This window comes from Arachis hypogaea, chromosome 13, assembly GCF_003086295.3.
Source record: "Arachis hypogaea cultivar Tifrunner chromosome 13, arahy.Tifrunner.gnm2.J5K5, whole genome shotgun sequence".
In the NCBI taxonomy this organism is placed as follows: Eukaryota; Viridiplantae; Streptophyta; class Magnoliopsida; order Fabales; family Fabaceae; genus Arachis; species Arachis hypogaea.
In genome coordinates this window covers 71,734,154-71,756,058 of record NC_092048.1, presented here as the reverse complement: position 1 = coordinate 71,756,058, position 21,905 = coordinate 71,734,154, and the positions used below count along the sequence as shown (strand labels likewise).

Sequence of the window (21,905 nt, the reverse complement as noted above, 5' to 3'; positions counted from 1 at the left end):
ATTTTGTAGTAATGGTCTGAATGTTCTTTGGTTAAGAACCTCCCTTGATTCTAAAGTGGTTTTGGAACACTCTCTTTCTTGCCTCTTGGAGTGGGTTGTTTTTCTTTAGTGATCATGGATAAACACACCAAACTTAGAGGATTTCTTGTCCTCAAGCAAAAGAAAAAAAAGGAGAGGGATAAAAGAAGAGCTAGTGTTGAATGGTGGATGAGAGGAAGGAGGCCGAATGTGTTTTTAAAAGGGAGGGGGGTGGGTTTTCGAAAATAGGGAGAAAGATAAGATAGAAGATATGATTTAAAAAGATATAAGTATGATAAGAAAAGATATAATTTAAAATTGAAAAGATATGAAAGATATTTGAAAAGGATAAATTTGGATTTTTGAAAAAGATAATATGGAGATTTGAAAAAGATATTGATTAGTTGAAAAGATTTTTGAATGAAAAGAGATAGATTTGTTTTGAAAATTTGAAAAAGAGTTGAATTGGATTGAAAAAAAAGGATTTGTGCTTATGGATTAAGATACATTTGATATATTTTTTTTTTTTAAAGTAGGGTTTTTTTTTTAGAAATAAGGGATTTTAGAAATCAGGGTTTGTAACATGTTTATGCAAGAAATCATGAATTGAAACATGAAAATTAAGATTAAAATGAAAAATATGAAGAAAAAAATGAATTTACCTCCTCCCCACCATCCTGCGTTTGAACGCCCAAACGCTGCATGTTTTGGGCGTTCAACGCCCAACTGCTGCTTCTCCTGGGCGTTCAACGCCCAGCTATTGCTTCTTTCTAGTGTTGAACGCCAGGAACTCCTTTGTCACTGGGCGTTTTTCTGAACGCCCAGGACGCTGTAAATCTGGCGTTAAACGCCCAGAAGGAGCTTCTTTCTGGCGTTCAACGCCCAGAAGATGCTTCTTTCTGGCGTTTAATGCCCAGATGGCTATCCTTACTGGCGTTCAACGCCCAGTGGATGCTTCTTTTGGGCGTTGAACGCCCAAAACAGACTTTTACTGGCGTTTTCTTGCCAGTGAGCTCTTTTTCTCTGTTTTGTGTGCAGAATCCTTCTGTAACCCTGTAAACTTATACAATTGACTCTTTACCTTAGTATCAATCAATTTTATATAAACAAATAAAATCAAGAATAGGGCAAAATGCTTAGAGGAAGTGACGCCCCATGGCTGGGTTGCCTCCCAGCAAGCGCTTCTTTATTGTCTTTAGCTGGACTTTGCTGAGTTTTTAATCTAGCCTCAGCCTTGAGCACTCTTGCTCAACATTGCCTTCAAGATAGTGCTTGATTCTCTGTCCATTAACAATGAACTTCTTATCAGAATCAATATCTTGAAGCTCCACATAACCATATGGCGATACACTTGTAATCACATATGGTCCTCTCCACCGGGACTTCAGTTTCCCGGGAAATAGCCTGAGCCTAGAGTTAAACAACAGAACCTTTTGTCCTGGTTCAAAGATTCTAGATGACAACTTTCTGTCATGCCACCTTTTTAATTTCTCTTTGTAAAGCTTGGCATTTTCGAAAGCAGTGAATCTGAATTCCTCTAGCTCATTCAACTGGAGCAATCTTTTTTCTCCAGCTAATTTGGCATCAAAGTTTAGGAATCTGGTTGCCCAGTAGGCTTTATGTTCCAGTTCGACGGGCAGGTGGCATGCCTTACCGTACACAAGTTGGTATGGAGAGGTCCCTATAGGAGTCTTGAATGCTGTTCTGTAAGCCCACAGAGCATCATCCAAGCTTCGTGCCCAATCCTTTCTACGAGTACTCACAGTCCGTTCCCGGATTCTTTTTAGTTCTCTGTTAGAAACTTCAGCTTGTCCATTTGTCTACGGATGATATGGAGTTGCCACCTTATGGCGAATCCCATACCGGACCATGGCAGAGTAAAGCTGTTTGTTGCAGAAGTGAGTGCCCCCATCACAGATTAGTACCCTAGGGACACCAAATCTGCTGAATATATGTTTCTGGAGGAACTTTAATACTGTTTTAGTATCATTGGTGGGTGTGGCAATGGCCTCTACCCATTTTGATACATAGTCAACTGCCACCAGAATATAAGTGTTTGAGTATGATGGTGGGAAAGGCCCCATGAAATCAATTCCCCATACATCAAACAACTCAATCTCCAAGATTCCTTGTTGAGGCATGGCATAACCATGAGGCAAATTACCAGCTCTCTGGCAACTGTCACAGTTACGTACAAACTCTCGGGAATCTCTATAGAGTGTAGGCCAGTAGAAACCACATTGGAGGACCTTGGTGGTTGTTCGCTCACCTCCGAAATGGCCTCCATATTGTGATCCATGGCAATGCCATAGGATCCTCTGCGCTTCTTCTCTAGGCACACACCTACAGATTATTCCGTCTGTACATCTCTTAAAGAGATAGGGTTCATCCCACAAGTAGTACTTTGCATCAGTAATTAATTTTTTCTTTTGTTGCATGCTGTACTCCTTGGGAATGAACCTTGCAGCTTTGTAGTTTGCAATGTCTGCAAACCATGGTAATTCCTGAATGGCGAACAAATGCTCATCCGGAAAGGTTTCAGAGATCTCAATAAAGGGGGAGGACGCCCCTTCCACTGGTTCTATCCGGGACAGATGGTCAGCCACTTGGTTTTCTGTCCCTTTTTGTCTCTTATTTCTATATCAAACTCTTGCAGAAGTAACACCCATCTTATGAGTCTGGGTTTTGAATCCTGCTTTGTGAGTAGATATTTAAGAGCAGCATGATCTGTGTACACAATCACCTTTGATCCTACTAAGTATGATCTAAACTTGTCAATGGCATAACCACTGCAAGCAATTCTTTTTCTGTGGTTGTGTAATTTTTCTGGGCATCATTCAGAACACGGCTAGCGTAATAAATGACATGCAGAAGCTTGTCATGCCTCTGCCCCAGTACTGCACCAATGGCGTGATCACTGGCATCACACATTAATTCGAATGGCAATGTCCAGTCTGGTGCAGAGATAACTGGTGCTGTGACCAGCTTAGCTTTCAGAGTTTCAAACGCCTGTAGGCATTCTGTGTCAAACACAAATGGAATGTCAGCAGCTAGCAGGTTGCTTAGAGGTTTTGCAATTTTTGAAAAATCTTTTATAAACCTCCTATAGAATCCTGCATGCCCCAGAAAGCTTCCGATTGCCTTAACATTGGCAGGTGGTGGTAATTTTTCAATTACCTCTATTTTAGCTTGATCCACCTCTATTCCCTTGTTTGAAATTTTATGCCCAAGGACAATCCCTTCAGTTACCATAAAGTGACATTTTTCCCAGTTTAAACCAGGTTGGTCTCTTGGCATCTTTTCAAAACCAGTGTCAGGTGATCAAGACAGGAGCTGAATGAGTCTCCATATACTGAGAAGTAATCCATGAAGACTTCCAGAAATTTTTCCACCATATCAAAGAAAATAGAGAGCATGCATCTCTGAAAGGTTGCAGGCGCATTACACAGCCCAAAAGGCATCCTTCTGTAAGCAAATACTCCAGATAGACATGTGAATGCTGTTTTCTCTTAATCTTGGGGATCTACTGTAATTTGGTTGTAACCTAAATAGCCATCCAAAAAGCAGTAGTAATTATGACCTGCTAGTCTTTCTAGCATCTGGTCTATGAATGGTAAAGGAAAATGATCCTTTCTGGTGGCTGTATTGAGCCTTTTGTAATCAATATACATGCGCCACCCTGTAACTGTTCTTGTAGGAACCAGTTCATTTTTTTCATTATGAATCACTGTCATGCCTCCCTTTTTAGGGACAACTTGAACAGGACTCACCCAGGGGCTATCAGAAATAGGATAAATAATCCCAGCCTCTAGTAATTTAGTGACCTCTTTCTGCACCACTTCCTTCATGGCTGGATTTAGCCGCCTCTGTGGTTGAACCACTGGCTTAGCATCATCCTCCAATAGGATTTTGTGCATGCATCTAGCTAGGCTTATGCCCCTAAGGTCACTTATGGACCACCCAAGAGCTACCTTGTGTGTCCTTAGCACTTGGATTAGTGCTTTCTCTTCCTGTGGATTTAAAGCAGAGCTTATGATCACTGGAAAAGTATCACCTTCTCCCAGAAATGCATATTTCAAGGATGGTGGTAATGGTTTGAGCTCGGGTTTAGGAGGTTTTTCCTCTCCCTGAGGAAATTTCAGAGGCTTTTTCAATTCCTCTGAATCCTCTAGATCAGGCGGAACATCTTTAAAGATGTCTTCCAGCTCTGATTCGAGACTCTCAGCCATGTTGATCTCCTCCACCAGAGAGTCAATAAGATCAAATTTTATGCAGTCTCTTGGTGTGTCTGGATGCTGCATGGCATTGACAGCATTCAATTTAAACTCATCCTCATTGACTCTCAGGGTGACTTCCCCCTTTTGAACATCAATGAGAGTTCGTCCAGTTGCTAGGAAAGGTCTTCTTAGAATGAGAGTAGCACTCTTGTGCTCCTCCATTTCCAGCACAACAAAGTCAGTGGGAAAGACGAATGGCCTCACCCTTACAATCATGTCCTCGATCACGCCTGATGGGTATTTAATGGAGCCATCAGCAAGTTGGAGACATATCCGGGTTGGCTTAACTTCTTCAGTTAAACCAAGCGTTCTGATGGTGGATGCAAGTATTAGGTTGATGCTTGCCCCATGATCGCATAAAGCTGTCCTGGTGCAATTTCCCTCTAATGTGCATGGTATCAAAAAGCTTCCGGGATCTTTAAGCTTTTCAGGAAAGCTTTTCAGAATGACTGCACTGCATTCTTCAGTGAGGAGAAATCTTTCAGTTTCTCTCCAATCCTTCTTATGACTCAAGATCTCTTTCATGAACTTGGCGTAAGAAGGTATTTGCTCAAGTGCTTCTGCAAACGGAATCTTTATTTCAAGAGTCCTGAGATAATCTGCAAAGCGAGCAAATTGCTTATCCTGCTCCTCTTGGCGGAGTTTTTGAGGATAAGGTATCTTGGCTTTATATTCCTCAACCTTGGTTGCTGTAGGTTTATTTCCTACAGAAGTGGTTGAGGAAGCCTTTTTAGATGGGTTGTCATCAGCACTTGTATGTGTCTGATCCCTCTCTGGCAATTGAGTGCCAGAGTTAGAAGCTGGAGTGACGTTAGACGCCAACTCCTCATCTGTTCCTGGCGTCTGAACGCCAGAACTGTGCTTCTTTTGGGCATTCAACGCCAGTTCCTTGCTTGTTTCTGGCTGAGCATGGTCTGGGCGTTCAGCGCCAGCTTTCCACCCAATCTTTGGCGTTTTAACGCCAGAATTATTTTTTCCTAGGCTCTAACTGTCCTCAGATGGATTTTGGGTGGTTTGCTCATTTCTTAGCTTTCTGCTGCCTTGAGATGGGGTATTTAATGTTTTCCCACTTCTTAATTGAACTGCTTGGCATTCTTCTGTTATTTGTTTTGACAGTTGCTGTTTGCTTCAATTGTTCTTCCATATTTATATTAGCCATCCTTGTCTCTTGTAGTCTATCTTTGAAGTCGGCTAACTGCTGTGTTAGAAAGTCCAATTGCTGATTGAATTCAGTAGCTTGTTCAGCAGGACTGGGTTCAGTAGTTACTGTTTTAGCCTCTTCTTTCATGGAAGGGTCACTGCTTAGGTACAGATGCTGATTTCTGGCAACTGTATCAATGAGCTCTTGAGCTTCTTCAATTGTCTTTCTCATGTGGATAGATCCACCAACTGAGTAATCTAGAGAGATCTGAGCTCTTTCTGTAAGCCCATAATAGAAGATGTCTAACTGAACCCACTCTGAAAACATTTCAGAGGGGCATTTTCTTAGCATCTCTCTGTATCTCTCCCAGGCATCATAAAGAGATTCATTATCTCCTTGTTTAAAGCCTTGGATGTCCAGCCTTAGCTGTGTCATCCGTTTTGGAGGAAAGTATTGATTCAGGAATTTTTCTGTCAGTTGTTTCCATGTCTTTATGCTAGCCTTAGGTTGGTTATTTAACCACCTCTTAGCTTGGTCTTTTACAGCAAATGGGAACAGTAATAATCTGTAGATATCTTGATCTACTTCCTTATCATGTACTGTGTCAGCAATTTGTAAAAATTGTGCCAGAAACTCTGTAGGTTCTTCCTGTGGAAGACCGGAATACTGGCAGCTTTGTTGCACCATGATAATGAGCTGAGGATTCAACTCAAAGCTACTGACTCCAATAGAGGGTATGCAGATACTACTCCCATATGAAGCAGTAGAGGGGTTAGCATATGACCCCAGAGTCCTTCTGGACTGTTCATTTCCGCTTAGATCCATGATGGAGAAAGGAAGATGATGTAAAATAGAGAAGAAATATTTTTATTTATTTAATTATTTATTTATTTCGAAAACAAAATAAATTAAAATAAAATAAATAAAAATGGGTGAAGATTTTCGAAAAAATGAGGAGAGAGAAAGTAGTTAGGAAGTTTTGAAAAAGATATGAAATTTTTTTTTTGAAAAAGGTTTTAAATTTTGAAATAAAAATCTGAATTTTAAAGGTAAATTTTGAAAATTTGCTTTAAAATAGAGAGAAAAAATATTTTTGAATTTAAAGAGGAGAGAGAAAAACAATAAGATAGCACACGATTTAAAAATTTTTAGATCTAATGCTCCTTGTTTTCGGAAATTTTGGAGGGAAAACACCAAGGAACACCAAACTTAAAAATTTTAAGATCAAGACACAAGGAAAACTTAAGAACACTTTGAAGACTCACAAGAACATGAAGAAAGAACACCAAACTTAAAATTTTTAGAAAACCAAAATAAGATTTTCAAAACCCAAAGGAAAATTAACAAGAAAACACCAAACTTAAAGTTTGGCACAAGATTTAATGTAAAAATTATTTTTTTGAAAAAGAATTTTAAAAAGAAGGTACCCAATTACCAAGAACACAGACCAACACTTTAGCTAATTGGGCAGTAAATGTAACACTTGTTTTGAAAAAGTATTTTTAATAACTAAGAAAAAATATTATAATTTTTTTTTTGAAAAGAATATAAAAGACTCTGACCCAAAAGACAAAATTTTCCTAATCTAAGCAACAGGATTCATCGTCAGTTGTTCAAACTCAAACAATCCCTGGCAACGGCGCCAAAAACTTGGTGCACAAAATTGTAATGTCAAGGTTCACATTACTCTCTTACAACTTCGCACAACTAACCAGCAAGTGCACTGGGTCGTCCAAGTAATACCTTACGTGAGTAAGGATCGAATCCAACGGAGATTGTTGGTTTGAAGCAAGCTAGGGTTATCTTATTATTCTTAGTCAGGATGCCAACAACAGTGTTTTTCAAGTTCAATTGTAAAAAATGAGAGGGCATAAATATAAATACTTATTGTGCAATGATGGAGAATATGTTGGAGTTTTGGAGATGCTTTGTCTTCTGAAATTCTGCTTTCCTCTGTTTTCTGATTCACGCACGCAAGTCCTCCTATGGCAAGCTGTGTGTTGGTGGATCACCGTTGTCAATGGCTACCATCCATCCTTCCAGTGAAAAGGGTCCAGGTGCGCTGTCACCGCACGGCTAATCATCTGCAGGTTCTCAATCGTACCGGAATAAGATTTACTATCCTTTTGCGTCTGTCACTACGCCTAGCACTCGCGAGTTTGAAGCTCGTCACAGTCATTCAATCCCTGAATCCTACTCGGAATACCACAGACAAGGTTTAGACTTTCTGGAATCTCTTGAATGCTGCCATCAATCTAGCTTATACCATGAAGATTCTGATTAAGAGATCCAAGAGATATTCATTCATTCTACGGTGAACGGGAGTGGTTGACAGGCACGCGTTCGTGGGTGAATAATGATGATTGTCACGTTCATCACATTCACCTTGAAGTGCGAATGGATATCTTAGATAGGAACACGCATGTTTGAATAGAAAACAGAAACACTTGCATTAATTCATCGAGACACAGCAAAGCTCCTCACCCCCAACAAATGAGTTTAGAAACTCATGCTGTCAAAGAGTACAAAATTCAGATCTAAAAATGTCATGAGATACAAAATAAGTCTCTAAAAGTTGTTTAAATACTAAACAAGTAACCTAGGTTTACAAAAAATGAGTAAACTATGATAGATAGTGCAGAAATCCACTTCTAGGGCCCACTTGGTGTGTGCTGGGGCTGAGACTAAAGTTTCTCACGTGCCTGGGCTATTTTGGGCGTTCAACGCCAGGCTGTAACCTGTTTCTGGCGTTGAACTCCAACTTGTAATGTGTTTCTGGCGCTGAACGCCAGACTACAACATGGAACTGGCGTTGAACGCCAGTTTACGTCATCTATCCTTGAGCAAATTATAGACTATTATATATTGCTGGAAAGCCCTGAATGTCTACTTTCCAACGCAATTGGAAGCGCATCAATTGGACTTTTGTAGCTCCAGAAATTCCATTTCGAGTGCAGAGAGGTCAGGATCCAATAGCATCAGCAGTCCTTTTTTAGCCTGAATCAGATTTTTGCTCAGCTCCCTCAATTTCAGCCAGAAAATACCTGAAATTACAGAAAAACACAAACTCATAGTAAAGTCCAGAAATATGAATTTTGCCTAGAAACTAATGAAAATAAACTAAAAAACTAACTAAAACATACTAAAAACTATATATGAAATTAACCCCAAAAAGCGTATAAAGTATCCGCTCATCAAGGGGTTCATCTCAAGGGTCCATAGTTCAGTGGTAGAGCATTTGACTGCAGATCAAAGAGCTGTGAGGGAGGAGCAACAAAGACAAGGAAGAGACATAGAGGAGCTCAAGAGCACCATTGGTTCTTCAAGAAGAGGAAGACGCCCCCTCACTAAGGTGGACCCGTTCCTTAATCTCCTTGTTCTTATTTCTCTGTTTTTCGTTTACTATGCTTTATGTTTATTTATGTTTGAGTCTTATTACATGATCACTAGTATCTAAGTGTCTATGTCTTAAAGATATGAATGTCCTATGAATCCATCACCTTTCTTAAATGAAAAATGTTTTCTGAAAAAGAAAAAGAAGTACATGAATTTCGAATTTTAAAATAGTTTAATTATTTTGATGTGGTGGCAATACTTTTTGTTTTCTGAATGAATGATTGAATAGTGCATATGTCTTTTGAATTTGTTGTTTATGAATGTTAAAACTGTTGGCTCTTGAAAGAATGATGAAAAAGGAGAAATGTTATTTGATAATCTGAAAAATCATCAAAATGATTCTTGAAGCAAGAAAAAGCAGTGAAGAACAAAGTTTGCAGAAAAAAGCAGTGAAGAACAAAGCTTGCAGAAAAAAAAAAAAAGAGAGCAAGAAAAAGAAAAAGTAAGAAGAAAAAGCCAAAAGCTCTTTAAACCAAAAGGCAAGAGTAAAAAGCCAATAGCCCTTAAAACCAAAAGGTAAAGGTAATAAAAAGGATCCAAGGCTTTGAGCATCAGTGGATAGGAGGGCCTAAAGGAATAAAATCCTGGACTAAGCGGCTAAACCAAGCTGTCCCTAACCATGTGCTTGTGGCGTGAAGGTGTCAAGTGAAAACTTGAGACTGAGCGGTTAAAGTCGAGGTCCAAAGCAAAAACAGAGTGTGCTTAAGAACCCTGGACACCTCTAATTGGGGACTTTAGCAAAGCTGAGTCACAATCTGAAAAGGTCCACCCAGTTATGTGTCTGTGGCATGTATGTATCCGGTGGTAATACTGGAAAACAGAGTGCTTAGGGCCACAGCCAAGACTCGTAAAGTAGCTGTGTTCAAGAATCAACATAGTGAACTAGGAGAATCAATAACACTATCTGAATTCTAAGTTCCTATAGATGCCAATCATTCTGAACTTCAAGGGATAAAATGAGATGCCAAAACTATTCAGAAGCAAAAAGCTAATAGCCCCGCTCATCTAATTAAGACTGATCTTCATAAATATTTTTGGAATTCATTGTATATTCTCTTCTTTTTATCCTACTCTGTTTTTAGTTGCTTGGGGACAAGCAACAATTTAAGTTTGGTGTTGTGATGAGCGGATAATTTATACGTTTTTTGGCATTGTTTTTAGGTACTTTTTAATATGTTTTAGTCACTTTTTATTATATTTTTATTAGTTTTTAAATAAAAATCACATTTCTGGACTTTACTATGAGTTTGTGTGTTTTTTTGTAATTTCAGGTATTTTCTGGCTGAAATTGAGGGAGCTGAGCAAAAATCTGATTCAGGCTGAAAATAGACTGCTGATGTTGTTGGATTCTGACCTCCCTGCACTCGGAATAGATTTTTTGGAGCTACAGGATTCCAATTGGCATGCTCTCAATTGCGTTGGAAAGTAGACATCCAGGGCTTTCCAGCAATATATAATAGTCCATATTTTGCTCAAGGATAGACGATGTAAACTGGCGTTCAACCCCAGTTCCATGTTGCATTCTGGCGTTAAACGCCAGAAACAGGTTACAAGTTGGAGTTAAACGCCAGAAACAGGTTACAACCTGGCGTTTAACTCTAGAAATAGCCTAGGCACGTGTAAGGCTCAAGTCTCAATCGCAGCACACACCAAGTGGGCCCCAAAAGTGGATTTCTGCACTATCTATCTTAGTTTACTCATTTTCTGTAAACCTAGGTCACTAGTTTAGTATTTAAACAACTTTTAGAGATTTATTTTGCACCTCATGACATTTTTAGATCTAAACTTTGTACTCTTTGATGGCATGAGTCTCTAAACTCCATTGTTGGGGTTGAGGAGCTCTGCTATGTCTCGATGAATTAATGCAATCATTTTTGTTTTCTATTCAAACACACTTGTTTCTATCTAAGATGTTCATTCGCACTTCAATATGATGGATGTGATGACCATGACATTCATCACCATTCTCAACCTATGAACGCGTGACTGATAACCGCCTCCGTTCTACCTTTGATTGAATGAGTATCTCTTGGATTTCTTAATCAGAATCTTCGTGGTATAAGCTAGAATCCATTGGCAGCATTCTTGAGAATCCAGAAAGTCTAAACCTTGTCTGTGGTATTCCAAGTAGGATTCAGGGATTGAATGACTGTGACGAGCTTCAAACTCACAAGGGTTGGGCGTAGTGACAGACGCAAAAGGATCAATGGATCCTATTCCAGCATGAGTGAGAACCGACAGATGAGTAGCCGTGCGGTGACAGCGTACCTGGACCATTTTTACTGAGAGGACAAATGGTAGCCATTGACAACGGTGATCCACCAACACACAGCTTGCCATAGGAGGAACCTTGCGTGCGTGAAGAAGAAGACAGGGGAAAAGCAGAGATTCAGAAGACAAAGCATCTCCAAAACTCCAACATATTCTCCATTACTGCATAACAAGTATTTAATTCATGCTCTTTTATTTTTCACAATCCAAACTGATAATTATAATTGATATCCTGACTAAGAATTACAAGATAACCATAGATTGCTTCAAGCCAACAATCTCTGTTGGATTCGACCCTTACTCACGTAAGGTATTACTTGGACGACCCAGTGCACTTGCTGGTTAGTGGTACTTAACGAGTTGTGAAAAGTGTGATTAAAATTCGTGCACCAATCACATATCTTGTCCTCGCACCCATCTTCTAATTGATTGCTTTGACTTTGTCCGGGTGACGAGAAAGCAGAATTCTCATGGAAGCACCAAACCACTCTCCTTGACCCATTTAATTGAGCGCTACACCAAACCATGTTCTTCAATTTTGAGCTTTTAACCACAATGAATCTAGATTTACAACGCCTACCACTAAACATCCTTCTCTTTCGCTTAATTCCACAAAACGCCCTAAGTTGGCCATCCGTCTCAAGCAAACCATACTCAAGTGGGATAATAAAGCTGAGAGTTAGAAGTTTTACCCACTCAAGCGGAGGATTGGATGACGAACTAGGTGAAGGAGTTCCCAAGGGTCTTGATAAAGCATGCTCTACTCCAGTCCATCCTTTTCTGGAGGGTTCTACCATTTGGCAAGGTTCTTCAAGTTTCTTCTCATGCCAAGCTTCCTCAAGTTCACACTCTTCTTCACCAATTTCTTCAATTTCTTCCCATCACTCTCATCATAGATAGGGGGTCTAGTGAAGTCTATCTCCTCATGAAGTGCAAGCATTTTGGGGGAGGACTCTTCAAACTCGAAAGGATCACATGTTGACGCGGAATCATCATAGATAGGAGGGCTTGTTGCTTGGAACACTTCTTCCAGTTCTTCACTTACAATGGGTTTTGAAGGTTGTACATCCTTCTCAACCTTGCTTTCCAATCCACTGGGAGAGGGCTCAACAAGATCGTCAAGGGGGTTGATCAATGTGCGCAAAAAATCACTAGTGATAGAATCCACTTCCTGATCATTTTCCTTCAACTCTCCGTTTACTTCCGCAACTTCACTTTCCTTTTTAACATCCTTTATGAGCTCAACATATCCCAAACATCTATCCACTACTTCTTTTTGTTCGCTAATCTCTATCTTCTCCTCTTGTTGCACTTCTTGCTTCAACTCTTCTTCCCCACCTTGGAGCTTCAAGTTTATTCCCTCGCTAGGCTCCTTGATAGTTTCTCCGCATTCAACAAGGGGAGTACTTAGGGTACACAAACCTAGGTGAGATGTTAGGTGATTCACGGCTTCTACCATGCTAGCTATCCTTGCTCTTATCTCCTTAAACTTAGTTTCATCCTCCTCTTGTCGCCTTAAGATGCGAGATTCGAGGTCTCTCAGTTCTAATATGAAGGCTTCGTCGGGAGGTGGTGGTGCAAGATGGGGTTCAGTGTTTGAGGGAAAATTGTCGATGTTGGAAGGTGGTTCATATTGGTGAAACTCTTGAGGTGGTGTGTGTAGAATTTGTGGTTCTTGGGGGTATTGGTATTGGGATGGTGGTTATTCAAGATGTGATTCAAATGGTGGTTGATATGGTGTGTATGAGTTATGGTCATATGGAGTTGAATGGTGATGTGAGGCTTGTGAGTATGGTGTGTGGCTATATTGAGGAATGGGATTACATCCATATGATGATTGTGGTTGACAACAACAATGAGGGTCATCACACACATTAGATTGATACACAATAGGATCAGGATTATACCCATAGGAGTTCGTAGGAGGTTGTTGCCATGAAGGTTGTTCATAAGTTTGAGGTTCCTCCTATCCTTGAATTCCAAACCCTTGATGCATATCCTCATTGGAGCTTCCATTTCCTACAACATAGTTTGAACTACACTCATAGCCAAAAGGATGAGAATTCATAGTGAAAGAGAAAATAAAAACAAAGAACAATAAGAAACAAAGAAGATAAAATCCTAACTAGTATAAACTAGCAAACAAACCAAAATTCAAGCTATTCACAATATATGCAATAGCCAATAACATAGGACCATTGCTATCCCCGGCAACGGCGCCATTTTGACGTTCGAATAGTTTGCTCGATGGTTTAGATTTTCTTCTTGTAGAAAGAATTACTTCGTTGTAAGAATAGCTCCAAACCAACAAACAATTCTCACATAAAAAATTTGGTTTTGTCACATGTACAAACCCCAATGAAAATTAACAGAAGTATTTGGACTCCGGGTCGTTCTCCCTAGGACAACAATGTAATGCTTAGTTATTGGCTATGAAGGGGTAAAAAGGGGGTTTTTGGTTCATGAGATGACAAGAGAATAAATTTAGCAAGTGAATAAAGGAAGTAAGATAAAGAACTCTTGGCTAAGACTTGGGTAATTGAGATCACCATCCTTGTCAACAAACCGAATATTGATAATCATGAGAGGCCAACCTATTAAGTCTACTTCCCAAAAGCTTTAAGTACGTAACATTTACTCCTAAGCTTGAAGTACGTCAAATAGATTTGATCATATCCACCCTTAAATCCTAACCTACCTACTAATTAACTTAGTAGTGGATTAGCGTCAATGGGTGTCAAATTGATCACCATGGATTCTCAAATCACCAAATCAATCATACCCAATGACTCAAGATTACTCAATTTCCTTGGCTTAGGCCAAGAGTTGAAAAAACTACTCAAAAATTAAAGAGAGCATTTCATCAAACACATAGAGTGCAATAAAGGTAAATATCATAAATTGCAAAAATAATAAAATCTAACAACTACTAAGTGCAAGAAAAGTAAGATCGCAACTCAATTCATCAATAAATAGGAACATCAACATTAAATTGTATTAAAAATAAATCAAATCCAACATCGGTTCATCATCACAAAAGAGAGCAAAACGAGAAATTAACATCACAATTAAGAAGACTAAGATGTAGGAATGAGAAATTATAAAATAAACAAGATGAGATCAAGTAATTGAACTTGAATTTAAGATAATCTACCCTAATCTTGGCTAAACTAATTGCTCCCCCTTTGCATGCTTTTCTACTCATTCCTTCCATCCAATACTTGCCTTATAACCTGAAATCACTTAACACACACATCAAGGCATCGAATGGAATAAAAATGAATCAAAATTATCACTTTGGGGCTTAAAAAGCATGTTTTTACACTTAAGCAAAATTCAAGGGAGAATCACAAAACCATGCTATTTTATTGAATAAATGTGAAAAAAGTTGGTAAAATCCCCCAAAATAAGTACAAGATAAATCACGAAATTGGGGTTTATCATCTATCACCATGCTTTTGTGGATCTTTCGGCACGCTTTTTTTGGGCATGCTTTCATCTCTTGCCACGCTTAAAAAGCGTGGCCATAGGTATTAACCTATAGCTACGCTTGAGAAGCGTACCGAAAAGTGTGCATATCGCCACGTTTTTAGAAACGTGCCCAGTGAGATGATTTTTGCTACACTTCAAAAGCGTGCCAATAGAGAAGATATGGCTACGCTTTTTAAGCGTGCCGATAGGAAAAGATATGGCTACGCTTTTTAAGCGTGCCGATAGAAAAAGATATGGCTACGCTTTTTAAGCGTGCCTGTTGATGATTACGAGAAGATATGACTATGCTTAAAAAGCATACCAAAGGCCAAAAATATGACTATAAGTTGGATCAGAATACTTATAGCTATACTTGTTTATGAATCTTCCTAAGTAAATATTGCAAAATTGATATATAATTTTAAATCATAGTTTGAATGACTAATTTAAATAATGGAAAATTTTTTATATAATTTTAATTTAACCAATCCAACATACATAAACTTTCATCATATTTGTCAACAAAAAAATAAAATTTATTATTTGAAAAATACAACATACACATCATCAAAGCTGTAGGAAAAGAAAAAGTCAAAATTTGTGATTTAAAGAACAAGAAAATAGTTCTTGTGTGAAGACCAAAGCAGCTTTGGCTCATTTACACCTTTCACAAGTTCTAATATGAGTGACTCCACACCTTCCTCATCAATGACCAAAACCACTATTTCAGCTGCCTCCTTAGCTAAAGCTTGAACCTCCTAGAATATAAAATAAATAAAATCAGATTATGTATTGAATCAGTTGAAATATATCCACAATCAACAGAAACACTCAATTCTTGAAAAAGAGCATGTATGAAGGATATTCTTAATGCAAGCTTCCCTATAAGGATGTAAGAATCAGCTTTCTTTTAGTGCATAATAATATATAGAGCCTTCTTACTATGCCAATCAATAGAATTCTAAGAAACTATTAAGTAATTTTGACATACATGTTGGGAGATAAATACCTTTGCAGAATTACTCAACCTCCTTGTAATTCCATTAGCTTGTGGCGCAGTTCCTATACAAAGGAATTTTAGTAAAGACAACTACTTAATAAATGTGGTTTCTTGGAATTCAATTATATTCTAAGAACAATTATTAATCAATTCTCAAAGAAATATCTCCAAAACATGCTTGAAATTGCAGCTCCTAGCCATACCCTCATTGGAAGATGCACTGGACATTGACAAAGCATTTTCTTGAAAAACTTTCAATCTGTAGGATTTCTTTTTCAAGGCTGACGAACCTCTCCAGAATTGCAGGTGTGCTAACGGATCGCACAAATCTAAAAAAATTGCATAGCATGTCTCAATGGGATGAAAAGATTGGATTGATGTGAATTGGATGAAGGACATAGGTCATGAACAGAGCAAAAAATGCACAACATGTAGTCATCATTCAACTATTCTCCAAATCTACAAAACCAAGTAAACTAATTCCATGATTAATGTGATAGTCATCATTCAATTAGTTGGATTTCATTCATCAGTCCCTGCTTAATTAACTAATAATTAAGAACATTTAGAAATTCCTAAGTCAATATGCATTTGAAAAACCTTTCCCAATTATATCTAAAGCACTTAAGCACTTTCAATGCAAAGGTAATCGACTCATTGATTCATTGATTCAGGGGTTCTTCAAACTTAATTGGAAATAGGATAAGTACTCTATTGAAACCAAAGAACAAATGAAGAATCAATTTCAAACACCATGATTATCCATAAAAGAAAAAAAGTGAAAAGAGGGAAAACCAGAAAAGGGGGCAAGGAATAATCACATTTCAAAGGTGGCCTTGGAGAACCAGAATGCAGAATTGTTTGAACGGAGACAATTAATTGACTATCCACCTTTAGAGATCTCATCTTTCACAAACTTGAGATGAGAAACAAAAGGCTCAAAATAAAAGACAATAGAGAGATGCAGCATGGCACATCATATCACAAGCCTGTTTAGTGAGGAGACACACAACTGCTTCAAGAGAAAACCTTTCCGGTGATGGTAGGGCCTTATGTTATTTAATGCCTCAACTCCTCAGGCAGGAAAATTAATTACCAAAATTTCAAATCATTTGGATATAAATAAAAAATTATATTCAAGAAAATGATATTCACAATCTGGATAAGAACTCCAAAAGAAGCATGTAAAAGGAAAGAGACTTCAGTTTTCAAGTCAACATTTCAACAGCTGCTTCCTGCAGATTCGATACAGCTCATCCATGAATTAAACAACCAAACTGAAATATGTTATAATTTATAGAATTTGAATACAGTTATGGCAGTACTAGCATTAGCAAAAGTATGTACACATCCATACACAGATATATATATATATATAAGAAAATATAAAAAATTAATTTTTAGTTAACTAACTTTAAAATTCAGATTTATATTTTAAAATTTATAATTAAAAATTTATAATTTAAGATATAAAATTTGAAAAATATATTATAACAAATAATATATTTTGATAAATACTCATATGTATAAAGAAAATAGTTAATCTTTAAATGTTGATAAATAATAATTTGATAAACAAAAATATTATTTATACACTAATAACAAATTTTAATGACTCATTTTAATATATAAATAATATAATTATTGTATCAAATATATTAAGTCATTCAACAATTCTAAATGGTCAACTTCTTCTAATGTAAAGTAAAGCAACTGTCAGTAAGTTTGTACTTAATATTTTCTGTATGGAAATAGTATATGTTTGTGTGATAGAAAATTTTTAATTTATATTTGTATTTCTACTTTTACAATTAAACAAAATTCTAACTATTGTGTTAGTATTTTTGTGAGTAGAGTATCCAAATGCAGCCATTATTAATATATACAAATACTTACTGGATCAGCCCATTTTGCAGCATTAGCTTCTGCGATTTTCCTTCTCTGCTCAGGAGACTTGGGACGTCGTTTGCTACCTGGTGGCCTCACCATTTGTTTCCTTTGTTCAACACACTCTGACCACTCTTGCTTCAGCTGTTTATCCAAGATTCCATACGAATTCCTCTGCAGCTCTTCTAGCTCAGCATATCCTTTTCTTGAAGCTTCCACAATTAAATTCTGCCACTCAAAACAACATGCCTCCTGCAACATCTTTTTTCTAAGCCTCCTAACCCATCCCATTTTCACTTCGGCGCCAATCTTCAGTCTTGATTCTGTGCTGTGCAATCAATATGGAAGATAAGTTTGAGTAAAAGTAAGTGAAAATGGAACTAATCAGCAGAGCAGCAGTGAATTAGCAACATCTTTCAAGAAAAAACTTACGTCTGTGCATGCCCAAGATTAGCCAGCTTCATTTTTATCCGCATTACCAAATTTTATGAAGGAAATCAGTTAAAATTTTGAAACTAAAATTTGAAAACCCAATCATCAATCTAAACCTGTTGCGTCAGTATTAATACTAAATAATAACCCATTTAAAAATTACTACCATTAAGAAATTGTTTAGTGAGACCAAAGAGAGACAGGACACGTGTAAACTTGAACATTACATATTGGCCAGTGAAATACTCAAGATTGAATTATAACTCTCCTTCATTTGCAATGAACAAATTTTTATGGCTTCACTAAAATCAACTAGCCATTGTTCATAATTCTATCAAAGCTCAAATTGAATGACATAATTTAATTCACCTTCCCGAATTCCCTATCAACTTAACAAGGTGCACAGATGCTTTAAGTGAGCTTCATTTGAATGGAAATAATTGATGAATAACACTCACCATATATAATTTTATCTGCTTTGCAATCCATCATTGATTAAAACTTGCATCTCCATATTGAGCTCCTGTTTAGGTCCATTCACCATATTGGTAGTGCTGAATCCGCCACAAAAACTTCTGAAAACCCTAATATACGAGAAATAATAGATTAAAACTATATCAAACACAGGTAAATATAAGTTATCCCACCAAAACTCTTCTAAAGAAATCATTTGCCATGTTAGTCGGCTATGCGAAATAGATCCAAATTGAACCATATATCCATGTAAAACTAGAACTATAGAACTTGAAGAACGTCGAAACAAGTAAAAGGTGATGAATTAGTAATCACTAATCAGATATTCAATCAAAATAGAACCTGGAAATGGAAGCAGAAGCTGATTCTGAACGTTTTATCATGTCACTAACAAAATAATCCCCTGAATAAACAGACTAATTTACCTAAATTTCCAAAATAGAGAAGAAATAGAGGAACATAGAAACAGAGAATCAAAGGGAGGAAATACTTACCAGTGTTTACGGTGTCGATTGAGGGAGAGACGGCAACAATTGAGGATTCCGAATCCAACGAGGGTTTGCGAGAGAGAGACCACTGAGGGAGTAGAAGGCCACACCGATGCGTTGATGGTGTGATAGATAGAGGGCCAACGATTGAGGGTTCCTAATCCAACGAGGGTTGCGTTGATGGTGCAAGGGTTGGGTGCGAGAGTTGAGAAACAGCTAGGGTGTGACAGAGAGACGGTCGGGTGCGAGGGTTAGAGGGTCGGGTGCTAGGGTTGATGAACATGAAGCCGAGCTGGCAGTGATGAAGATTGACGATGAAGGCGAGCTGGGTGCGATGAAGATGAACGGTGGAGGTTTTTACGAGGGATTTGAAAGTGAAGATGAAGATGACGACACAGCTTCACTTTTAGGGTTAAAAAGTGAATTTGGAAACAATGTAAAACCTAGTGTATGCTTTTGTTATCATTTTTAGGGTTAAAATTGAAAACTTGGAAAAAAATGAAAAGAAAAGTAAATTGTGAAAATAATGGGTGAAAAATTAAATTTTGGGGAGGGAACTCTACTGGCATACTTTTGTAGGGTGCCAAAATAAACATAGAATATGGGCACGCTTTAAAAAGATGACCATTGGAAGAAAAACTAGTCACGCTTTTCAAGCGTGCCGATATCCCTTTATGGCCACGTTTTTCAAGTGTGCCGAAAAAAAGCGTGGCCAAAATTTAAATCAGCGGCCACCATCGTAAAAGCGTGTTGATTTCTCTCAAAGCGTGGCAAAAAAAGCGTGGCCAAATTGTAAATTAGTGGCCACCCTCGTAAAAGCGTGCCGATTTTTCTCTATGGCCACGCTTTTCAAGCATTGCAAAAAAAAGCATGGCTAAATCACAAATCAATGGCCACCCTCGTAAAAACATGGCCATTGACCCCTTTTGGGCACGCTTTAAAAGCGTGGCAAGAAAAAAGTGTGCCGACAGACCTTTTTTCTTATAGTGGTTGGACGCCAGCTACTCCCTTTGGGGCGTTGGACGCCAGGAATGGGGTTGGTGGCTGGCATTGAACGCCAATTTTGGGCCTTCATTTTCAAAGCAAAGTATAGATTATTATATATTTCTAGAAAGCCTTGGATGTTAGATTTCCATAGCCATTGAGAGCGTGCCATTTGGACTTCTACAACTCCAGAAATGCTCCTTCGAGTGCATGGAGGTTAGAATCTGATAGCATCTGCAGTCCTCTCTCTGTCTCTAAATCAGACTTTGCCAAAACTCCTTAATTTCATCCAGAAAATACCTGAAATCATCATAAAACACAACAACTCAAAGTAGAATCCAAAAATATGAATTTTGCACTAAAACCTATTGATGAGCGGATATTTTATACGCTTTTTGGGATTAATTTCTTGTAGTTTTTAGTATGTTTTAGTTAGTTTTTAGTATATTTTCATTAGTTTCTAAGAAAATTTCATATTTCTTGACTTTACTATGAGTTTGTGTGTTTTTCTATAATTTCAGGTATTTTCTGGCTGAAATTGAGGGAGCTGAGCAAAAATTGGATTCAGGTTGAAAAAGGACTGCTGATGCTGTTGGATTCTGACCTCTCTGCACTCGGAATGGATTTTCTGGAGCTACAGATGTCCAATTGGCGCGCTCTCAATTGAGTTGGAAAGTAGACATCCAGGGCTTTCCAGCAATATATAATAGTCCATACTTTGCTCAAGGATAAATGACGTAAACTGGCGTTCAACGCCAGTTCCATGTTGCAGTCTGGCGTTAAACGCTAGAAACAGGTTACAAGTTGGAGTTAAACGCCCAAAACAGGTTACAACCTGGCGTTTAACTCCAAAAACAGCCTAAGCACGTGTAAAGCTTAAGTCTCAGCCGCAGCACACACCAAGTGGGTCCCAGAAGTGGATTTCTGCACTATCTATCATAGTTTATTCATTCTCTGCAAACCTAGATTACTAGCTTACTATTTAAACAACTTTTAGAGGATTATTTTGTATCTCATGACATTTTAGATCTGAACTTTGTATTCCTTGACGGCATGAGTCTCTAAACTCCATTGTTGGGGGTGAGGAGCTCTGCTGTGTCTCGATGAATTAATACAATTACTTCTGTTTTCCATTCAAACACGCTTGTTTCTATCTAAGATATTTATTCGCACTTCAATATGATGAATGTGATGATCCGTGACACTCATCACCATTCTCAACCTATGAATGCGTGCCTGACAACCACCTCCATTCTACATTAGATTGAATAAGTATCTCTTGGATTCCTTAATCAGAATCTTCGTGGTATAAGCTAGGATCCATTGGCAGCATTCTTGAGAATCCGGAAAGTCTAAACCTTGTCTGTGGTATTCCGAGTAGGATTCAAGGATTGAATGACTGTGACGAGCTTCAAACTCACCAAGGTTGGGCGTAGTGACAGACGCAAAAGGACCAACGGATCCTATTCCAGCATGAGTGAGAACCGACAGATGATTAGTCGGGCGGTGACAGCGCACCTCGACCATTTTCACTGAGAGGACGGATGGTAGCCATTGACAACGGTGATCCACCAACATACAGCTTGCCATAGGAGGAAACTTGCGTGCGTGAAGAAGATGACAGTAGGAAAGCAGAGATTCAGAAGACAAAATATCTCCAAAACTCCAACACATTCTCCATTACTGCATAACAAGTATTTATTTCTTACTCTTTTACTCTTCATAATTCAACTTGATAATTATAATTGATATCCTGACTAAGAGTTACAAGATAACCATAGATTGCTTCAAGCCAACAATCTCTGTGGGATTCGATCCTTACTCACGTAAGGTATTACTTGGACGACCCAGTGCACTTGCTGGTTAGAGGTACGAGTTGTGAAAAGTGTGATTCACAATTTGTGCACCAAGTTTTTGGCGCCGTTGCCGGGGATTGTTCGAGTTTGGACAACTGACAGTTTATTTTGTTTCTTAGATTAGGCAAAAAATTTTTTCTTTTTGGTTTAGAGTCTTCTATTATTGTTTTTGGTTGAATTTTTTTTTTAATCCTTATTTTCTCTTTTTAA

At 38.1% G+C, this 21,905-nt stretch overlaps 1 protein-coding gene across 16 annotated transcripts; it reads right to left on the bottom strand.

Annotated features, from left to right (window-relative positions):
- Positions 1–15,019: 15,019 nt before the first annotated feature.
- Positions 15,020–19,284, bottom strand: LOC112732288 (uncharacterized). Of its 16 annotated transcripts, none has more exons than XM_072212031.1 (8): positions 18,862–19,243; positions 18,710–18,770; positions 18,352–18,477; positions 17,471–17,789; positions 16,396–16,809; positions 15,778–15,903; positions 15,584–15,636; positions 15,020–15,332 (listed from the first exon to the last, which is right to left on the bottom strand). In XM_072212031.1, exons 5-8 carry the CDS (start codon positions 16,478–16,480, stop codon positions 15,180–15,182), a joined length of 417 nt encoding a protein of 138 aa, XP_072068132.1. In that variant the 5' UTR covers positions 16,481–16,809; positions 17,471–17,789; positions 18,352–18,477; positions 18,710–18,770; positions 18,862–19,243; the 3' UTR covers positions 15,020–15,179. The 16 variants fall into 15 exon arrangements, 11 of the variants coding, with proteins under 11 accessions (XP_072068132.1, XP_072068133.1, XP_025636742.1 ...); XM_072212032.1 differs by having other exon boundaries at positions 17,471–17,784; XR_011869787.1 differs by lacking the exon at positions 18,710–18,770 and having other exon boundaries at positions 15,778–16,033; positions 17,471–17,784; positions 18,862–19,249.
- Positions 19,285–21,905: the final 2,621 nt, after the last annotated feature.